Raw genomic sequence first — 20,510 nt, forward strand, 5'->3', positions numbered from 1 at the left:
TGTTTCTCAGGGAATTTTTGTTTTCACATCCATGCAAATTGCACAATTCTTTACCTTGGAGATTACAATTTTTGCTAATGAGTATTTACACACCTTTAACTTCTATGGGATTGTTTGTCAAATACATGCATTCAGTTGTACAAGAATCACATCATCTGTAAAGCAACTGTTTTTTTTACTTGAGCATAAATTAACTTGAAATTTTCAATCTTACTAATGACTATTTGCACACTTTTCAACCTCTCAGGGAGTCGATGTCGGATACATTTGTGCAAGTGCACAATAATTTACATAGTCTGTAAACTGACAGGTATTTGTCTTTTATGACTTGAACATTTGTCATGTTTAGGGGTTAGGTTGTGGTAGGACCCAAACGCAGAAAGACCAGGGCAGGGAACGGTTATGGGTGAGTTTAATATAAAAGATCCAAAAACACCGGAGAACTCAGCAGCGCAACACAAAACGTAGACCTGGGAGTCAGAGGTAGAAGCGATGACGCATGGTGAGTAGTGAAAGCAGTAGTGGTGAAAGCAGTAGAAACCAGCAGAGAGTGGACAAATGAGAGGAGCTTAAATACAGGGAGAAAGGGAGCTGGAACAAAGGCAGGGGTAGATTGGTAAATGGGACACAGGTGTGGAGAAGGAGCTGGGAGAGAAACCGAGGAGAGAACTAGTGGCAACAGGGGGCGAGAGAGAGCAACAAGAAAAGACACACTGTAAATAAATAAATACATACAAAACCCCAGAAATGAGTAACGGTAACCTCTGACAATATTCAAACATTTAAATCTTTATATCAGTTGCTAAGGACCATTAGCATGTTTTCAGCTTCTCAGGATGTGTTGTCTGTGCATGCAACTATTTGAACATTGTTGTGTTTTTGTGTTGTTATCTGTGAATTTGTGTAAATCTGAGCCCGTGTCTCACCAGAATTTCATAATTGTGACATGATGACAATAAAGATCCTTGATACTTGGGTGTTTTTAAAGGTTAAAAAAAGTGGATTTTGCATGACATGTCCCCTTGATTGAAAGACAATATTTATATGTGTGAAGTAATGTCTGTGTGTGTCTAAATTTTTATGCCTGCATTTGTCTATATATGTGTGTGTCAGTCACAATATATATCTATATGAATATTTATGTCTGTGTGTCTATACGTGCAATATAATTGGTATGTCTATAAATGTATATAAATTGTCAATGATTGTGTGCATCTGAGTGTGTGTGTGTGGTTGTGGGGGGGGGGGGGGTTATAATAATTGTACATACGGCCAAAAGCCTAAAATGGCATACGGCAAAAAATAAAAAAAAATAAAAATTCATATTTATGAATCCATATTTATTTGCTGGTGTGCATGCACACCAGCAAGCAATTTTGGCTTTATGAATCACATCTCTCACCCTCTCTAACCCTACCCCTACCCCTACGCCACCAGCAGGCTCTAATTGTTACTTTTAAATACATAAATTATGATTATGACTAATTCCATGACTACACTTTTTAAAATCATAATTTATGTATTTAACAGTAACACTTAGGTATGGGGGGCCGTTTAGGACAGAAACTATTTTTCCTCTCACATACACCTATAAAACCATGCACACACCTCAAAAGACACACACACACACTCAAAAAGACAGTTTTTTCCTCTCATACATAGTGCACATAGTGGTATTTCTGATTTAGTTAAAGCAGTTCTGTCAAAAGGACATGGCCAAAATTTAAGCAATGTACTCGGGGACTCTTGTGGAAAGATACCTAGTTCGATTCTAGTTATATAATATAAAAAGTTATTAATAAAGGATACTACTACATTTACTATATTAGAAAAGGAAAAAGCACAATATTACTTTACCTGTATTTCCTGTTGACACCGCTGAGCTTCGGCCAGCTGCTCCAGTACGAAACAAAGATGTTAATTCTGTCTCAACAGAATCAGTATGGGCCACTGGAGGAGCTCTTTCTTTTAAGGCATTGGTCACACTGTTTGTTGCATCTGGTGATGATAAAATGCTATTTAAAATTGCGGCTGCTTGACCTATTCTCTCCTTACTTACACTGCCGTTAGCCATGCTCCGGCTTCTTCTCGGAAGCTCATTGTTGTTGGCTCAGCAGGTAATTGGCTGACCTGCTGCCCCCTACTGGCCAATCCATATATAACTAATATTGCACAATTTGGGTTCCACGCATGCGCCAGCCAATCTTTAAAATATGCCCCGCCTCTTCCGTGACAGGTTTAACTCTCACACACAACTACAGGCCTCTCATTCAGTCTACTACTATTTCAGTCACACACACAAATGCACACAGACACACAGACACACAAACATATGTATAGCCTCTTATTCAGTCTAGTATTAGTTCACACACACACACACACACACACACACACACACACACACACACACACACACACACACACACACGTGTATATATATATATATATATATATATATATATATATATATATATATATATATATCTCCTCTCACACAGTCAAATATCATTTAAACATGTGCACACAAACATGTATAGCCTCTCATTCAGTCTAGTATTAGTTCACACGCACGCACACACACACACACACACACACACACACACATACCTTCTCAGACACAGACTACTATTAGTTAAACGCACACACACATGTATATCCTCTCACACAGTCTAATATCAGTTAAACACGCACAGACAAACATGTATAGCCTCTCATTCAGTCTAGTATTAGTGCACACGTATACACACATATACACACGCACACATATGTATACACTCTCATTCAGTGTAGTACCAGATCACACACACACATAAAACATATATTCAATTTTAGTTTTGTGAGTGTGTGTGACTGCGGTACTGTGGTGTGTGCATGTCGTAGTAGTGTGTATGAGAGGAAAAAACTGTTTTTTTGAGTGTGTGTGTGTGTCTTTTGAGGTGTGTGCATGGTTTTATTGGTGTATGTGAGAGGAAAAATAGTTTCTGTCCTAAACGGCCCCCCATACTTAGAGCATGCTGGCTGCACAGGGGGAGCACTCGCTGCCCAACATATGGAGCCCTCAGTCCTCGGCTTGGCTGACCCAGGTTCAGTTCCGGTCTGCTGTCCTTTGTCTTCCCCCTCTTTCTGTCAGCCCCTCTTCCTGGCAGCGTTCAACAATAAGGGCCACTAGTGTAACAAAAAAATATTATAAAAATTGCTGTTAAATATACATTGAAAATGTAAACAAGCCATCCACAGTGTATAATGTAAAATATACAAGTGGTTCTGTAAATTGGTTTACATTTTCACTGTACAAAATACAGGTGGGTTGGTAAACTGGTTTACATTTTTACTGAAATATTCTGGTAACCACAGCTGCCACAGTTTTTCAGTAAAAACAAAGGATTTTTTTCACACTTTACTGTATTATATATAAAATGACCCATTCACATCTACCCAAATTGTCGCATTTCTTCCGGCAGCAGCGCACAGAAACAACCATCTCTTCACAAAAGCCTTCCACTTCACCCAAATAATGAGCCACTGCTGAAAGTCTTAAAGTCTGCTAACATATGGAGAACAGCCAGAACAAGACATGCAACTCTTTATAGACGAGGTAAATAAAAAAACATTGTCCAGGGCAGACAGACTAGAAACATTAAATGCTGAACAATGCTACATGCTAAGCAAACAGTACAACACGGATATTTTTAGAGCAACATAAAAGAGTCAGTAAAGCTCCTGTATCTGCATCAGTAAAGTTGTAAACCTTCTTGACAACATAAGCTAATGCTACCTTTTATCAGCTTAATGGACATTGTACAACCCACTGACCGGGTCCTGCAGTTCTGAGCTACCCCTCCGAGTTGCACTGCCGGGTAGTTAAGTAAATGAATACTGAAGCAACTGAAAGACAAACGGTGTAAGATCCTAAACTACTAAAATCTGAAATAAATTCTTGAAATATACAAAACATTCTGTCATTCTAAGGATGCCTTTTTTTCCCCAAAAATTAGATAATATATAACAGTGAACTGAATATTATTACCCCCATTGATATAAAAGAGAAAACCAGTTGTTCAAGTTCTGGAAGAACAGCACACACATCAAAAGTGCTGCAGATACTATTTGTCAGTATGCCAATATAAAGTTAAACAGAAAAGAAGACAGGTTGCTTGACTCTTTGCAAAAACGAGTACTGTGTTGTATTTCACCTTCATAGCTGATGAAGCTCACAGCAGCGCATATCTTTCTTTATCTACATGTCTCACTGAGAATTTGCAATGGAAATTTACATAGACTCAGGTAACCGTCGGATTCTGCCAGTCATTCCACTTTTTACCTTGTGACTGGTGGGATAACCTTCACTTAACTACATCTGCCTTCTTTCTCCAACAAAAGAAAATAAACCCAGGAGCCAAATCAGATTCTATTCTCACAGGGCACAGGTTTGCACAATCAAACATGTCTGCATTCTAAAAGTAAAAGAAAAAAATGTGATGAGTGATTAGTCGTCTCTCGAAAACTGGAAACAGGTGTCTTGTTACATCATGCACCAGAGGCAAGTTGAATTTTATTTCAGGTCAGATGGGGCAGGGAAATCCCATCTCTGTCATATAGACAGTGTGTTGGGGAAAAAAAAGATTTCAGTTGTGAATGAACATATAGCTTCTACGATAACTCACCACTATATTGCTATTGTAGAAAGTATGATAGCAAATGTCTCTGCAAATATTATTCTGTTTTGTTTATGTAGGATCAAGGCAGTAGATGAACAAAGTAAACAAATGATCTGCTGTATAGAAAAAAAATCATCCTGATGTGGCATTATTTAATTATGTATTCTTTGTTTTAAGGTGTTGTAAAAATTATACTCACTGAAGGAAGCTTTACCAACAGGTAGCTCCACCCCTCTGATCGTTTAATGTTGGGTGTAGACAGTGATGTGGATGTTCCTGTCTTCCGCCTTCCAAAAGACAAACCTTTCCAACGGCTGGAAAATTACTATGAATTCAGACGGCCCTCTTATACGCTATCTTCCTCTTCCTTATCTGCCATTGAAGGTAAGACAATTTTTTTTTTACACAATCCATCTCTGCAGACCTGCACATCTTCACTACATTATATATATATATATATATATATATATATATATATATATATATATATATATATATATATATATATATATATATATATATACATACACACACACTTCAGGGACGTTAGTATTTTGGTGTAAACTGCCTTATGTGTGTTCATCAGTATTGGATACAATGGATAGAAATACATTTTCCTGTAAGTTACTTAAAAAAAAACATCTTGCTGAATAGATAGTTCACACTTTTATTGTTGCAACACTAGCAATTAACTGGATTTACTTTCTTTTGGGGGAAAAAAAACGTTGATTTTGGTGTCTAAATCAGAAGTGATTAAATTACAAAATTTATTTTTACCAAGGTGCCTAAAAACTTGAAGGACAACAGTTACTTGGAAATTTAGATCTAACATCAAATCATTTCAGTTAAACCAGTTGGACTGTAAATATGGGTCCCATATCATTTTTACTCAAGATAATGTTTTGCATAAATGCCAGAATGGAACAGCATGTACAGAACAGAATACAATATTTAATAAAGCCCTTTCAATTTGCGAGAAATGATCACTAATTTTTGCAAAAAACACAAGTACACAAATTTTGAATCTTTAGGTTTTATGTGTCTGGACATAAAGATTTATGTAGTCTTCACCACATGTAGACATTGCTTTAATATTAACACAGACAAATTACATTTTACACTGTGTTGACATTTTATATGTCAGGCTGGATCAGTCATCCTTGCAAACCGTTCAAAACACTGCAGCTAGTTTTTTTTTACCTAGTACTAAGAAGAATGAACACATCAATCCAACTTCAAAGGTTCTTCTTTAGCTTTCTGTCCATCATCGCGTTGATCTTAAAATTCTGTTGCACACTTTTAAAGTTTTAACTGGTGTTGTCCCTTCGTCGCTACATGATCCGGGCAAGCAGCCACTTCCTTCTTGATGTTCCAAGATCAGAGATGAATAACCCGAAGTTGCTGTAGCTGCTCTAACCCTACACGTCAGCACTGTGTAGAACAAAGAATCATTTAAATGTCTTTTAAAAACTCATATTTTTTCCTGTTCTTTGTGTGATATATATTATAAGACACTAACATTTTTAGAAAATCTTAATTCTCTGTGTTTCATTCATCCTTATTACAACTCCTGTTTTTTGTTTGTTTTTTACAAGCAAAAAAACAGACAATAAACAAAGGTTAAGCCAAAATAAAAAGGATTTGGTCAAATACAATGACATTCCATAATTCCAATCAAAGCAAGTGAATCATCTTATATATATATCCTTTCATTTTTAGTGTAGTAAGGTCTGGTAGGGTTGATTTATCCACTGCTCTCTCTATCGAGGGTTAAACTTAATCTTCACAAAATCTGGCCTCTGGATTGTACTCATTCTGTTTTGTTGCTATTCTGGGGATACTTCAGATCTTCTGGTCCACATTAAGAGAGTGAAGGTTAATTATCACGCATTCTAGCACTTAAGAGTTCACTGACGGTTTTGGGGATGCACAAAACCTTGACAATCTCATGGTTTATTATCTTGGGTGAGGCATTAACAGATGTGGTGTGTGGCAGCAGAGATAGTGGATCTATGCATAAGGCTATCAAAGAGCTATATAAAATATTTTGATGCAGGCAAAAAGTGCAACATCGTCACATGCACAGGTCTGGCAGAGATCTCAGTAAATCATTGTTTACATGATAACAACTTTTGGCAGATCAGTTACAAAGTACATCTTGTTTGGTCACCTACCTAGCTTAAAAAAACAATAAAGCCACTGTGGAGAACAACCTACATGGTTCAAACCAATAAATACAGCACAAATACAACACACAAGCCCATACTGGGCGAAGCTCACACACCTTGAAATTGTGCCTAGACTCAGCTATGCTGCTTGCTGGGAGGGAAGCTGTTAGTTTTCCAGGTTTAAAAGACAAAAGATTGCCATATTTATGAGAATTAATAAGGGGGAAGGAGGAAAAGCAGTGGTGCATTGTTTTTTTGGTATATATATATATATATATATATATATATATATATATATATATATATATATATATATATATATATATATATATATATTTTACTGTAGACTTCAACTCAAGAACTTGGAAGCCTGGATCTGGTCGACATTTTATGGGCATGATTCCCTTCAGACGCTTCAAAGATAGAAGTGTCCATCATGTGTGTAAAATGAGAGACAGCCTAAGTAAATCTACGTATCTGGTACAGCATGTATGCACATAGAAAGCTGATTGTATCCTTTTTCTTTTCGTATTTTTCCTTGAGGGGTCGTAAATAGTAAAATTATCTTCCTCGGAGAAACCCTTCTCTTTCTCATCACCCCTTGGCCAATCACTGAAAAGCCATGTGTCAAAACTCCTCTTGAGTCAGCTCAGCTTGACCCTGCTTCCTGTAGGCCAGGAAGAACCCAGGCTGCCGCTGAAAAAAAAAAAAAACTGCTCCTGAACCACTTGTAACCAGGCGGAGACGTGCGGTGCGCGGCCAAACCAAGCCGGTGGAACTGCGCCTTATGTGCTTCAAAAGAGCAGCACTCCAGCTACAGGTTGCAGAACTGACAAAGACTCCTGGATAGGTGTCGAAACATTTTCAGAAAAGCTGAGCGAAAGTCCAATCGCCTCAGATTTAAGCCTGTTTACTGTTGCTATGTCCTGGATAACTGAGAATCTGCACAGGCATAATTATTAGTGATTAATCCCAAGATCACCATGAGCTCATTGTCTTTGGCTAACTGTTTATAATTGTTTAGTTTCACATCTCTGTCTGCTCATTATTTATCAATTGATCAATTTTGACCTTAATTCTGTTATTATTTTACTCTTTCAGCAGTTTAGTGAGTAGGTGGAATTTGTAAGGTGATTACTGTCTAAAGGCTCATGCTTTTATCATCCTTTTTTGGTTAACTGTCTGATAATACAGTTTCAAGATTTTTTTTTAGTTATTCATTATTAATGAGGATTATGAATCAACAAATACTAGCTGCACAAGTGCCAAGGGATCCGGAAGTGTGGTACTTTTAGATTTAAATGTTTTTGTATTGGTTCCTGCTGACACGACCTTACCGGTACGACAGAATACAGCACAGGTCTTGGCCTGTGTCCAACATAAACTTTAGCTTACCATTCTTTCTCCTGGATGAAAACAATGCTTTGTGGCCCAATGCGTTGGGTAACGTTGATGAGGAAATATTTTTTTATTTTATGAATATTGTTTTACACTTCCTTGTCTCTCTTGTTTTTTGTACAAGATGCAGACACATGATACATTTAGGCCCTTATATGTGTTCATGCTGCGAGGATGTGACAGGATTGGCGAACAAATCTATATTTATTTTATCTGGTTGCATTTTAACCAGGTGCTGACCCGGCTGGTTCTTATAACTCTTTTACAGAGTTGCTTCTTCAGAAAATACAAACATTCTACTTATTTATTGAGACAATAATTTAGTCAGAACAAGTTTTTGTAAAATCATTATATTGGGCCAAATTTATTTTGTCTAATAGTATATTAGACTAAATAAATGTATTGTTAAATGAAAAACATGAATGTGTGAGGCCTGTTTTATTTTTCAGATCAAAGATATGTTTCAGAATGTACACCTGGTGACTTGAAGTTCATTAACCCAAGACCGAAACCAGATATAATATTACACCGTATAACTATATGACTTCTTTTCCCACTGCTCAACAATTAATCATTATAAACCTTTCCTGTTGTAGGTCAGTTAGGATAGCGAGAATATTAATGTTTGCGTAATACAGTTTTGCTCAGGGACTCAGAGTGAAGGACTGAGTTTGAGTCTTTGTGCGGTCTAACACCAAGAGCTGCTTCATTACAGCATAAAGAAAGATTTCCAACTCCACACAAAAAATCCAGGAACTTGGAAGTTTGTTGGGCGTGATAGGTAAATAATTTGTCCATCAAATCCAGCTACAGCATGCTCCTAGTTACAGCCATTGTCTTACAACAAGGTAGTGTAAATAATGAGTACAGTTCTCTTCTAGAATCTAGTCCCTAGAATCCATAATGAGCATAAATGCAGCAAACCCAGGCTGTCACCCAAGAAAATCAGTGCAATGATGAGCCACCTTCTCTGATTAAGGAAAGACATTGTGTGGGGTGTATATATTTTTATAGTTCAAATGATTTTGTAACACCACTATGGAGACGAATAAACGTCTGCTGTATATCTGTGGCTGAAGTTTTGAGAAATTGAAATAAAATAAATCATTTGATGTGAAAACAGATCAGTTACAATGCTTGTAGTGCTGGAGAATAGGGCCATGTGGTATTTTCACATTCAAAGGTTTTTGTATTAGGTGGTATTCTCGTTGGCATGGTCTAACTGACAAAATGTGTACATAAATGTGGTACAGATCTATAACTTATAATTTTTAAAGTTTTGTGACTATTTGCTTTTGGTTTGTTTTAAATGGACACAGCAAAGTATTTTTTTTACTCTAATGTTATAGCCAACACCCTAAAACCTGAGTCCAGGTTAAAATCTCATAGCAAAATAGAGGCTACATAGTAGTGCTGCTGTTAGCAGTGTCACCTTGCAGCAAGGATGCTCTCTGTTTAAATACTGGCCAGGGTATTTCTGTGCAGAGGTTGGATGTTCTCCGTGTATTCTTGGGTTTTCTTTCTTCTTTTAACATGACCTGTCTGGCAGTGTAGCATTAAGAATTTTTGTCTTAATGCCAAAGAGAGCCCAACAGATTTACTCTCACTAGTGGAGCATTACTGCTTTCGCCATAGTGCTTCGCTTGATTTATATATGCAAATTGCTTTATTAGATTTTTTTTCTGGGACTACTCCATGTCCAATGGACACAAAAATGGGAAAGTAGAAGAGAAAAAAGAAAGAGAAAAATCTTAGACAAAATGCTAAAAGGGAGAAAAGGTTAAAGACAGAGGAGAGGAAAAGGAGAGAGCAAGATAACATCCTCGGAGTCTGCTTCTACGCCTGCAAAGACAGATTTAAAAAGAAGAGCAAAACTAACCGATAAAGTATTACAGGTACAAACAACTAACGCCTTGGTACCATCACTGAAGAATACACAGTATTATTTACTACGAAATGTATAAAGTGACAGCTAAAGATAATCATAGTTATTCTGTACAGAAGTTAATCTGTAAGCACCTGAATCCAAGCACCTGTGATTGTGAGAGTGTACATGTGTATGTAAGGTTTATCCTTACATACACATGTACATGGTAAATAGCTTGTACTTGTACAGCGCTTTAACTAGTCTGACGACCACAAAGCGCTTTACTTTACAATCAGTCATTCACCCATTCACACACACACATTCACACCCTGACGGTGGTGAGCTATGTTAGTAGCTACAGCTGCCCTGGGGCAGGCTGACAGAGGCGAGGCTGACATTCAGCAGTGCCACCGGGCCCTCTGACCACCGCCAGCAGGGAATTCGGGTGAATTGTCTTGCCCAAGGAGACAACGACTGAGACGGTCTGAGCGGGGAATCAAATCAGCAACCCAACTGCAAGACTAACTCCCTAACTCCTGTGCCACTCAAAAGTGGTTGTGAGGAGCCAAAGACCCGCCCTCAGAGTGCCGAGACAAACACCGGGGAAACCAGAAGCCCAAAGTGACCCCCAGAGTAAAGGTGCCCAAGAGGGACCAACACGGGATGGCTGTCTCCCCCATCCCAGGGAAGAGCAGAGAGGAGCCCCAGGAAACCCCACAACAGCCACAGTGCCGAAGCCCCCGGGAGCTGTGGCGATGAGCCCGTGGGCACCACCGGCAGCCAGCTACGCTTGAGCGGATACAGCCACGGGCACAGAAACCCAAGGTCCAGGGAGGATGGGCTCCACACTTAGTGGAGACCTGAGAAGGACAGGAGAGGGAGCAGCCCAAACCCAACCTGATAAAAAGACAAAAAGAAAACCAGGTCCACAGTCACATTCACACGTTCCCACCCTAGTGCCCCCACAGGCAAACACTCATACCCATAAAAAGAAAGGGATGCAGTACACACACTTGCACTAACTTGTTTTTTTTTTTTACTGGGACTACTATTGTGTAACATAGTCCAACAACAAGCTTGTTTGCTTAACTTTCCAAATTGCTTTCAGGTATCACTATGCATGTTGTTTGTCTCATTTGTTATGGACTGGAAACCTGTCCAGGATGTACCAAATATCTCGCCCATTAACCACTGGAGATAGGCATCAGACCCTAGGGAAAAAGTGGTAATTAACACGCACTTCTAGTTTTAAAAGAGGAATATATCAGCAGTTTTGATTGTGATTATATGTTGTAAACCTTAAAAGCTGTTATCTTATAACAAACAGAAATTGTTTTTCAGTCAGGGCACAAGCAGGCTAGATAGAAGGCAATTTAACCTTGACACCAGAACAAAAACAGAATGCACACTGTTGCTGATGTTGTTTCAGATGCTTTTTATAAAAAATTTTGTATAAGATTTACTCTATTTTCTAGCAAAACAGCACACTAACAAAGTGGCTTGGTAAAGTTGTTAGACGAGAAAGCATAGACTGATTGAATGAGATAAACTATTCTTGGTGCCCCAGACCAGCAGGGGAAATGAAGCAGCTACTCAATCTGCTTCTCCCTTTTCATACTCTACCGCACTTTTCGACCTGATGCTATGCTCAACCTTTCAACTTTTATTGATCAAATACAACTGCTGCATAAAACCACAAAGAGAAGGAAGAGTATGTGAGCAGATCAGTTTTAGAGGCATCTGTATGAATCATTAAGATTGAGGGACGTAATTCGAATGGCAATCTCATAAAAACACAAGCTGCTTTAAAGTAAAACTTTAAAGCCAAAGCTGGTGTAGAAAAAAAAATGACATTGTCTCATTGTTTGACAATAATGTGTGTATGATCTTTAACTACTGTAGGTAGCTAATTGGTTCTAAAAGCTTACACAAATTCCTTTTCAATTGAATAGTTATGGAAATTGTCTGTAGTTTCAAATTTGCACATTTCTAATCACTTCAAGGTCACCATCAACTGCCCAAGAGGCAGAGTAACTCAGCATTTCTTACCACAAAGCCCATTCAGATTCATTCACCCTCTTACTTCCCTTTTCTCGTAGGAGGTTGAAAACTCCGATGCAAAAATAAAGACCGAAATCTTTTTTTCAAGCCATATAATTTTAATTGAAGGAACTCTGTACCACTGCTTTGCTACTGTCATTCCGCTGCTACGTTGTCAATGATTACTTATGGGGGTTATAATTTTACATTTTGGTGCCTTTCAAGGTTCAACGTTCTGTTTTTTTGCGACATTGCAAAATTAAATGTTTATGTATTTTTATTGTTTGTTTGTTTTTTAGTAGTAACACAGTGTAGCAACATAGCAACACAGTGTAGTGCAAAACTGTGAACTGAAGGGACGGGTATATTTCAAACATTCATCAAACATAACAAAAAGAAGATTTGAAACAAAAGATCTGAAAAATGTGTCGTGAATTTGTATTTTTAAATACTTTGGTTAAATATTCTGTAGAGCCATCTTTTGCTGTCATTACAGCCAAAAGCTCAGATAGACTTGATAGAATTGCAGATCCATCAAACCCTTTTTCTTTCCACATGGTGGATTAAACAGTGCCTTATGAGAGATTGATAATTTGTTTTTTACAGAACAGCTGGGACTTTACCAAGACATGCACCAGATTGTATTTAAGGGTTTGTTTTCAAGTGCAAACCTTTCAGATTTTACTTTATAAAAATGTTATCTATTAATTATCTGGCTTGAGGTTGATTATTTTTCTCGTTATATCATAAAAATCCAAATAATGTACAGTGAACCTTTTGTTGTATAATAACAGAAAATGAAAAAAGGAAGCCACATTCTTTCTTAGGGACTGTAAAAAGTTGAAAGGCCTAAAAAAAAATCTTTTAATTTTCGTTTTTTTATTTATCAGATATTACACTAAGCATTTAAGACTCTTTTAGTCTTTTGTGTCACATCTGAAATCAGGTCACTATCTTACACAGTAACAATCTATGAGATTAAAATCTTAACATTTCGACACATTAATTTTACAGATTACGTACCTGAAACAAATGTGCTGTTTTAATTCAGTGCGTAATTGCTTTTGTCAAATGAGACAGTTATATTCTTTATTAGTCATGGCTAGGTAGGAATCATAACCAGAAAGCAGTCCAAGTCTTGACCAGAGTTAGTAGGCTGTTGGCTCACCAGAGCGGGTAAAGTGAGCAGCAGAATCACACAGAGGAAAAAATGATGAGCTCACAGTCATTGGAACAACCATCAGTAAGGACAGGTCACGCAGAAGAACACAAGGTCTGACAGGCTGAGCCAAAGTGCACTGGGAGCACCATATAGGCACCGCAAACGGGACAATCTGGGGGAGAAAGACCGTGGAAGGCAGGATTAAATAGCTGCAGTGCCAGGTGAAAGGACGTGGGCCTAATTAGCAGAAACAGGTGTGATTAGGGAGAATGAGCGATGGCAGAGAAGGGTGTAGTGGAGCAGAAAACACAAACAAGCTTTACGTATATATGAAACTGAGCCCATTCATTAAGGACTTAAAGGGATTTTTTCTTCTAAATCTAACTGGAGCTAAGCAACAACACTCCAATTAAAAGCTCCTGTAAACCAGTGAGAGGGAAGAAACGAAGATGGACTGGCTCCCCTGCATTGAATTCAAATCTCTTTTGAATAGTGTTCAAGATCAAGTAAATATCTAGATGTTTTTATCTAAAAATGGCTTCCCACACTATCTTAAGTTGATCTATCTGACGATAGTACTCCTGTCTGAACCTCCTGATCCTCAACTTTCCTTAAGTCAACAAATGTTATGCCAAATGTAATTATAAGAAATCTGTCAAGGCAACTTACCAAGAACCCTCTAAATTGATAAGATGTACTAAATTAACACAAAAAGTCGAACTATTGTTATTCCTAAAATCATCACGGCTGTCATCAGAGGGCATGGTGACAAAAAGCCCTACATCTTAATCCCTGATGCAGTGTCAGATCTATAGTTTAGTGCAGATGTTATATTTCTGGCCACGCCCCACTGGAAGGAGACCCCAGAGAAGACCCAGATTTTGTAGGCGTTACTATCCCATCTGGATCCCCCAGAGTGAGCTGGAGGATATTGCTGGGGAAAGGGATGTTAGAGTTTTTTCTGCTGGACTGGTTGCCCCCCTGACCTGATTCTGGATGGATGGATGGATGGACGGATGGATGGATGGATGGATGGATGGACGGACGCAAAATCATTGATTCCTAGAAAGATAATTTTTCAACAGCATCATTAGAAGCTAAAAATCAATATTCATGGCTACGATAAGTGTATGTAATCCTCTAACCATAACTGCCTTTGCATGTTGATTACGTACAATCTACTGACATGAGAGTTTTATTCTCTCTAATTCTTAATCAGATAATTCTTCTTGTATTTTTCTATGCTCTCAACAAGGAGGACTCCTTAGGAAGACCCGCTGATTTAAGATCAGCCAACCCTCATTAAGCCATCAAGGACCTGTTCTCCTGAAGAGCAAAGAAGCGGCTCTCCCTACGGACCATATAATTAGTTAAAGGAGCATCGAATCATAAAGGGCTTTGAGTCTGGCTCAGCATGCTGCCGACAGGTCTGTAACTCAAAATGATGGCGGAAGTACCACTGTTTAGGGTTAATTCAAAGGATTTAATGGGTTGAAGAAGGATGGCTCAAATGTGTACCCTGTGCACATTCGAGGCAGCTTTCTTCCGATATAGACAGTGAAAATTAATGATATTGTAGAAGAACCAGAGAAAATGAAAAAAGTAATGTGACTGTGATTATGAAAAGGATTGTGACTTTTCATGTTTCTGTGCCGTTCCCAGGAGAGAGCAAGCCATCTGGAACTTTTTACAAAATCCTTCGACCGCTCCTGTTCTGTGTTTTTATTTTTGGATGTTTTGCGACTGCCTTTTTGATGTATTTTAAGCCATCCGCCAACTGGTTATATGCTCAGTTAGACTTGCCCGTTTCCACAACGCATATAAAGCATATCGTCACAAAGAGTGACAAAAACATGACCACTGTACTTGTCTGGCTGAAGCCCTTCGGACAAAACTATGAAATGAACATCTGCAGCTCCACCTTTAACATCGAGGGCTGCTTCATCACAGCGGACAGAAACTTCTACAACAAATCAGACGGGGTTGTGATGCACCACAGAGACATTGCTCGGGACCTGTCCAACTTGCCGAAACTGCAGCGACCCCCATTCCAGAAATGGATCTGGATGAACTTGGAGTCACCATCAAATTCAGCCCAGCTGCCCGGGATTAATAACTTGTTCAATCTGACTCTCAATTACCGTGAGGATTCTAACATCCATGTGCCTTATGGGTCGATTGTACCAGCAGAGACTGTGGAGGACTTTGTACCACCAAGCAAAAACAAATTGGTCTGCTGGGTTGTCAGCAACTGGAATCCTGGGCATGTGCGGTCAAAATATTACAATGAATTAAAAAACCACATTAACGTTGATATATATGGGCGCGCATTTGGGAAGTATATCTCTGACAAAGATTACATTCCCACTATGGAAAGCTGTAAGTTCTATTTGTCCTTTGAGAACTCAGTCCACAAGGACTACATCACTGAAAAATTCTTCATCCCCCTCTCTGTGGGTACAGTGCCAGTGGTTCTTGGCACAACCAGGCAAAACTATGAGAACATTCTTCAAGGAGACGCCTTCATCCATGTGGATGATTTCAAATCCCCCAAAGAGCTGGCTGACTACCTGCGTCTCCTGGACAAGAATGAAGACCTGTACCGAGGGTACTTTAAATGGAGACGCCACTTTAAAGTAACCAGAGCGCATTTCTGGGCAGAGCACACATGCAAGGCTTGTGATCATCTGAGAAGGCACAAAGAATACAGGGCATTTAATAACCTTAACAAGTGGTACTGGGGTTGATGGTGCTGAGATGGACTATATAACACTCATCACCGCTTCATGAAGCGGCACACAGAAAAGGCAGTAACTCACCGAGACAAACATTAGGATGTAGGATTTAGATGTAATATTTAATTGAAGCATTGTAGAAAGACCATCTCATTTGTGATAGTGAAGAAGTTACCTATGCAGAGCATTGAAGTTAAATGTGAAGGTAGTAGTGCACTGATATTCATAATTTTGGAAATCTGTTGCTGTCTTTAAAAATATTTTTGTAAGTTTACATTTACATTGCAAATCTAAAAAGACACTTCTCTTTACATTTTTTAAAGAAATATTGATGATCATTGTAATAAAGAGGCCATATAAGAGCTTGGCCTCTGGGGTTTAGTTGCCCCCTAAAAAAAGATGTGAGTTGAATTTTCAAAGTTCCTAGACAGTCTAAACAACTGGAATTAGATTCCAGTATCCAAACATTGATAGGTATAAATTAAGAAAATAAGATTACCTGGAGTATCCTTCCTTTCTTTTTCCATCTTTCCTTTAACTTTTTAACCATTTTTCATTTAATCCTTTCTTCCTTGTAGATCAAGCCTTGTCCTTCCTTCCTCCTGCTTTACTGTCTTCTGTAATTTTTCTGTTGTGCCCTTCCTCCTTTGATTGTATTCTTCCTTTCATTGATTTCTTGTGGTCTTTCCTATTCTTTTGTCTCCCACCTTTTCTTTTCTTCTTTTCTTCCTTCCCTTTTTCCTTCCTTCCTTCCTTTGAACATTAATCAAACCACTGCACTCAGGAAAATAGAAACAAACAAACAAACATGAAAAAACAACTCCCTAGAAAACCCACAAAATAATTTTAACAAAAATATTACCTATCAATTCATCATGAACTCGGTAATGTATGAGCACATGAGCATATTTTCCGAAACAAATGTGACAAACTACGAGACAGCTGTGCAGAGGTCAGCATACAATGCACATGATTGGCCATGTTAATCACAAAAATGATGATGTCATGACATAATGAAAGCAGCAGTTGTCTTTGTTTTATCTATTTAAAAAACGTATGTTCGGTCAGTTTATCTCTACTTAAGGCCATCGCTGTTCGGTTCTATGTCGGACGTCTTCAACTCCTTGAGGTCCAGCGTCCTGCGACTTTTATGTGTTACCTAGCAACAGAGCCGGATGCATTCAAACAAACCTGGATATATTAACACTCACCTACAAGTTATTTCACTTGCTGTTTCTTTTGAAAAAACTGAAACTACAAATATAGTACACATATGAATGCAGTTTTATTTCTTATTATCAGGTCCATTACAATTGTACGTATTTATTAATTTATTTTTACTTTTATGTTAGAGGCTCAGGCTTATTATGCTTTGAGAGAGACCCTGCCTCTTGTAATGAGATGCACTGAAGATTATGATGCACTCACTCTTAACTAATGCCAGGTGCATTAGTAGTTCACGAACCACTTAAAATGGAAAAGGTGAAAGAGGATAAAATAAAGTCATAACTGAGTAATTATATAATTATGTATCTGTGCTATGGGTTCTCAAAATATTACCTCAAATTTGTATTCAGAGATAAAGGTAAATACCAACTTTTGAGCAAAAACAAAGATGCATGCAATTTATTTCCAATTATATATCTTTTTTTGGATTAAAAAGTAATTCTATGATTATCCATCTTACCTTTTGTAATTCAGCAGTCAGCGGTTAGAAGCAGAAGCTTTGGATTTTTTTCTTTTCTCTGTTGTTTGCAGCAGTATAAAACAATCTAGATCACACTATCACGGTATGAAAATTGCATCACTTTTAAATCTCCTGAGAGAAGTTGGAAATTGGATGTAATCACCACTCAGCATTCTCATATGAACATTGTGTTTTTCATTTAAGTTATTTTTTTGTACTAAACATTGAGCAACACCATGTAAACATTTTATGCAAGATCAACTGCCGCTTTTTATAGGGTAAATGCCAAAAGATATATTTTTCTCTGAACTGATACTTTGCTGTCACTGGAGCCAGCATGGAAAGTTTGAGGGTGCTCTTATTTCTAAAAAAATAAATAAATAAATAAATAAATGAATCTGGTCACAAAAATGCATGTGGAAACAGGTGCATAAATGTAATAAATTGAGGCTTCAACTTAATACAATTAGGCTATCAATAAGATTATCAGGCTTATGAAGCTTCAACTGCATTATTGAAAGAAATGCATAGTTTTGTTTATTTGTTTATGTTCAGGCTATCAATAACATTATCATGCTTATGAAGCTTTAACTACATTATTGAAAGAAATGCATAGTTTTGTATATATGTTTATATTCTTAATGGTAAAATGTTGGTGTGAAGGTGAAAGAAATTCTACTGTAACTTGGTGGGTGATATTTTGAAGACTTAAGAGACTTTAAAATGAAAGTAATTAATGAGAAAAATCTGTAAGAGGAATAAAATGATCATGTGATATTTTTACATTCAAATGTTTTGTATGAAGTCGTAATCCTGCTAGCATTGCCTTACTGATAAAGGACATAGCACTTTTAATAATGTGAAGTTCTATAAACCACAGTAGTTATGGGTCGTCTTGAATGGAGCTTTGAGTTTGGAAACAAGACCTCATCATTATGAAGAAAATGGGTTTCTATTGTGAATGTTGTCTGTCCCATTCTTTCTCTCTTCCTATGAGACATGCTACAGGTTATCTGTTCAAGATTTAACTGATAAATTTGCAGGTGCAGAGTTATTGCGTCCAAAAATATCTCACATTGAATGGGATCGAATCTTTGTGAGTGGTTTCTCCTGAAAATATTAAAATTGTTGTATGTTGCCAAATGTGTTCTAACTGTAGTTTTCTAATAGTTTAATGGAGAGAATAAATATTTGGGTAAATAAACAAACTTGAAGGGTGTGGCCTATGGTTATTTTGGAACAAGCACATGCTTAAGCAAGTGCATCTAATTATTTAAAGAGTATAACCCAAAGCTATAAGCAGATATTTACATACAATTTTAAAAAGAAACATACACTGCTTAAAATTAAATCAAACTAGACTTGTCCTAGTTTAGGTCAGTCAGTGCTGTACAATTGTACACTGTTTAAAGTTATTTAATGTTTAATAAATAATTCTCTGTCTTTTAAGGAACTTCTGGTAACTTCCGGAACCGGAAGTTACCAGAAGCTAATAGCCGTTTGGCTAGCGGACTTTCGGCGCTAACTTTAATTATTTTTAGCCATAATGAGGGAGCCGGTTCACATAAACATTAATATACCATCAGTGTATGAAACCCCTGTGGAGATAACATTTGTTATAACCATAAAAACACACTCGAATCACATTGGCAATGACATGGTACCGAATGTTAGCAATGAGCTACGACCGTTAGCTCTTTGTGTTTGAACAACCATGTGTGAGTATTACACAAACATTTCCAATTGATCATGTAACCTTTCCCTGTGGTTTCTCTGCCGAACCTGTCGGTGCCTTAGGTGAGTTCAGTCCACTTCGGCCATCCAAGGAAGGGAGCACTGAAAAGCAGGGAAAATCGTTGGTCTTTTCAGCAGCAGGCTAGCCTGCGGCTCTATGGCCTAGCGGCAGCAGACATGTGGCCATGTTCTCTGGCCCGGTTGCAGTCAAGTCCCCGGCATGCAGCAGGCGATTTCAGTGGATTTTGCCCTCAGCTTGGGGAAGTGGCTCCTGTGCCGGCTTTTCAGCTCTGCGTTCTCTGGAACCAGCTCTGTCTGGAGCCCACTGAGAAAGCAAAACAAAGCTGGCATAGACAGATTCGTTCACTTCAGCATCTGTTTTTAAGCAAAAGTGAGAGACTTATCTTTAAATCAGCTGGCGGTTTCTCCCGATGCCAGGGAGGAACTGAGTTTCAGAGAGGCTCATTTTTACTCAGCTTGTGGCCTCTTTCAGGCCCCATAAATGGCTCCTGCAGGGAGGCCTCTTCTTTAGAATCCCAGGAAAGAGTAGAAAGACTGTGGGCAGACTGGATCTCATGTAGCTTGCAGGGGTGGCTTGCTAGCCCCCTTCTCCTCTCTTACAGCAGGCACCCTGCTGAGAGAGAGGCCATCCCAGCCTGAAAGCGTGAAACTCTTTCACACAACCCTCTTCTGAGTTGTCCTCCGGCTACATGGCCAGAATTCAATCTGACATCAAATTTTCATCATGGCTTTAATATCATGGCATGGCATCAGGGTTACCTTTTGTAAACTGTGAGCAGGCTCGTTATTTTTGGTTTGGGAGAAATGGCTTCCTTAGCTGCAAGAATCATTTCACTGTGGTAATGACAATCTTTCACAAGCTTCGATCATGATCTTCAGAAAGTCTTTGTCTTTTTTTCTGGGAATCATACAAACATGAACCAGACTAGTAAATGTCCAAAATGTTCTTCGTTAACATTGTGCCTGATTTGTTTTGACTTCCCCGTGATGTCATACAAGGAAGCAATGAGTTTAAGTTGTCTATTTGAAATAGGTATATC

The 20,510-nt window shown here is 38.2% G+C and overlaps 2 protein-coding genes across 4 annotated transcripts in view; both read left to right on the forward strand.

The window, feature by feature from the left end:
* The first annotated feature begins 4,871 nt into the window (after positions 1–4,871).
* The window catches only part of LOC105939030 (4-galactosyl-N-acetylglucosaminide 3-alpha-L-fucosyltransferase 9), a 31,503-nt gene continuing 15,864 nt past the window's right edge, over positions 4,872–20,510 (forward strand). For both annotated transcript variants that reach the window (XM_036151143.1, XM_036151142.1), the window contains exon 1: positions 4,872–5,042. In XM_036151143.1, the coding sequence (XP_036007036.1) occupies positions 4,904–5,042 (139 nt within the window). In that variant the 5' untranslated portion in view covers positions 4,872–4,903. The remainder of the gene's footprint in view (positions 5,043–20,510) is intronic.
* Positions 4,954–18,575, forward strand: LOC118567071 (4-galactosyl-N-acetylglucosaminide 3-alpha-L-fucosyltransferase 9-like). Of its 2 annotated transcripts, none has more exons than XM_036151144.1 (3): positions 4,954–5,042; positions 14,549–14,720; positions 14,956–18,575. In XM_036151144.1, exons 2-3 carry the CDS (start codon positions 14,708–14,710, stop codon positions 16,038–16,040), a joined length of 1,098 nt encoding a protein of 365 aa, XP_036007037.1. In that variant the 5' UTR covers positions 4,954–5,042; positions 14,549–14,707; the 3' UTR covers positions 16,041–18,575. The 2 variants fall into 2 exon arrangements, with proteins under 2 accessions (XP_036007037.1, XP_036007038.1); XM_036151145.1 differs by having other exon boundaries at positions 4,976–5,042; positions 14,552–14,720.

This window comes from Fundulus heteroclitus, chromosome 19 (assembly GCF_011125445.2).
Source record: "Fundulus heteroclitus isolate FHET01 chromosome 19, MU-UCD_Fhet_4.1, whole genome shotgun sequence".
Taxonomy (NCBI): Eukaryota; Metazoa; Chordata; class Actinopteri; order Cyprinodontiformes; family Fundulidae; genus Fundulus; species Fundulus heteroclitus.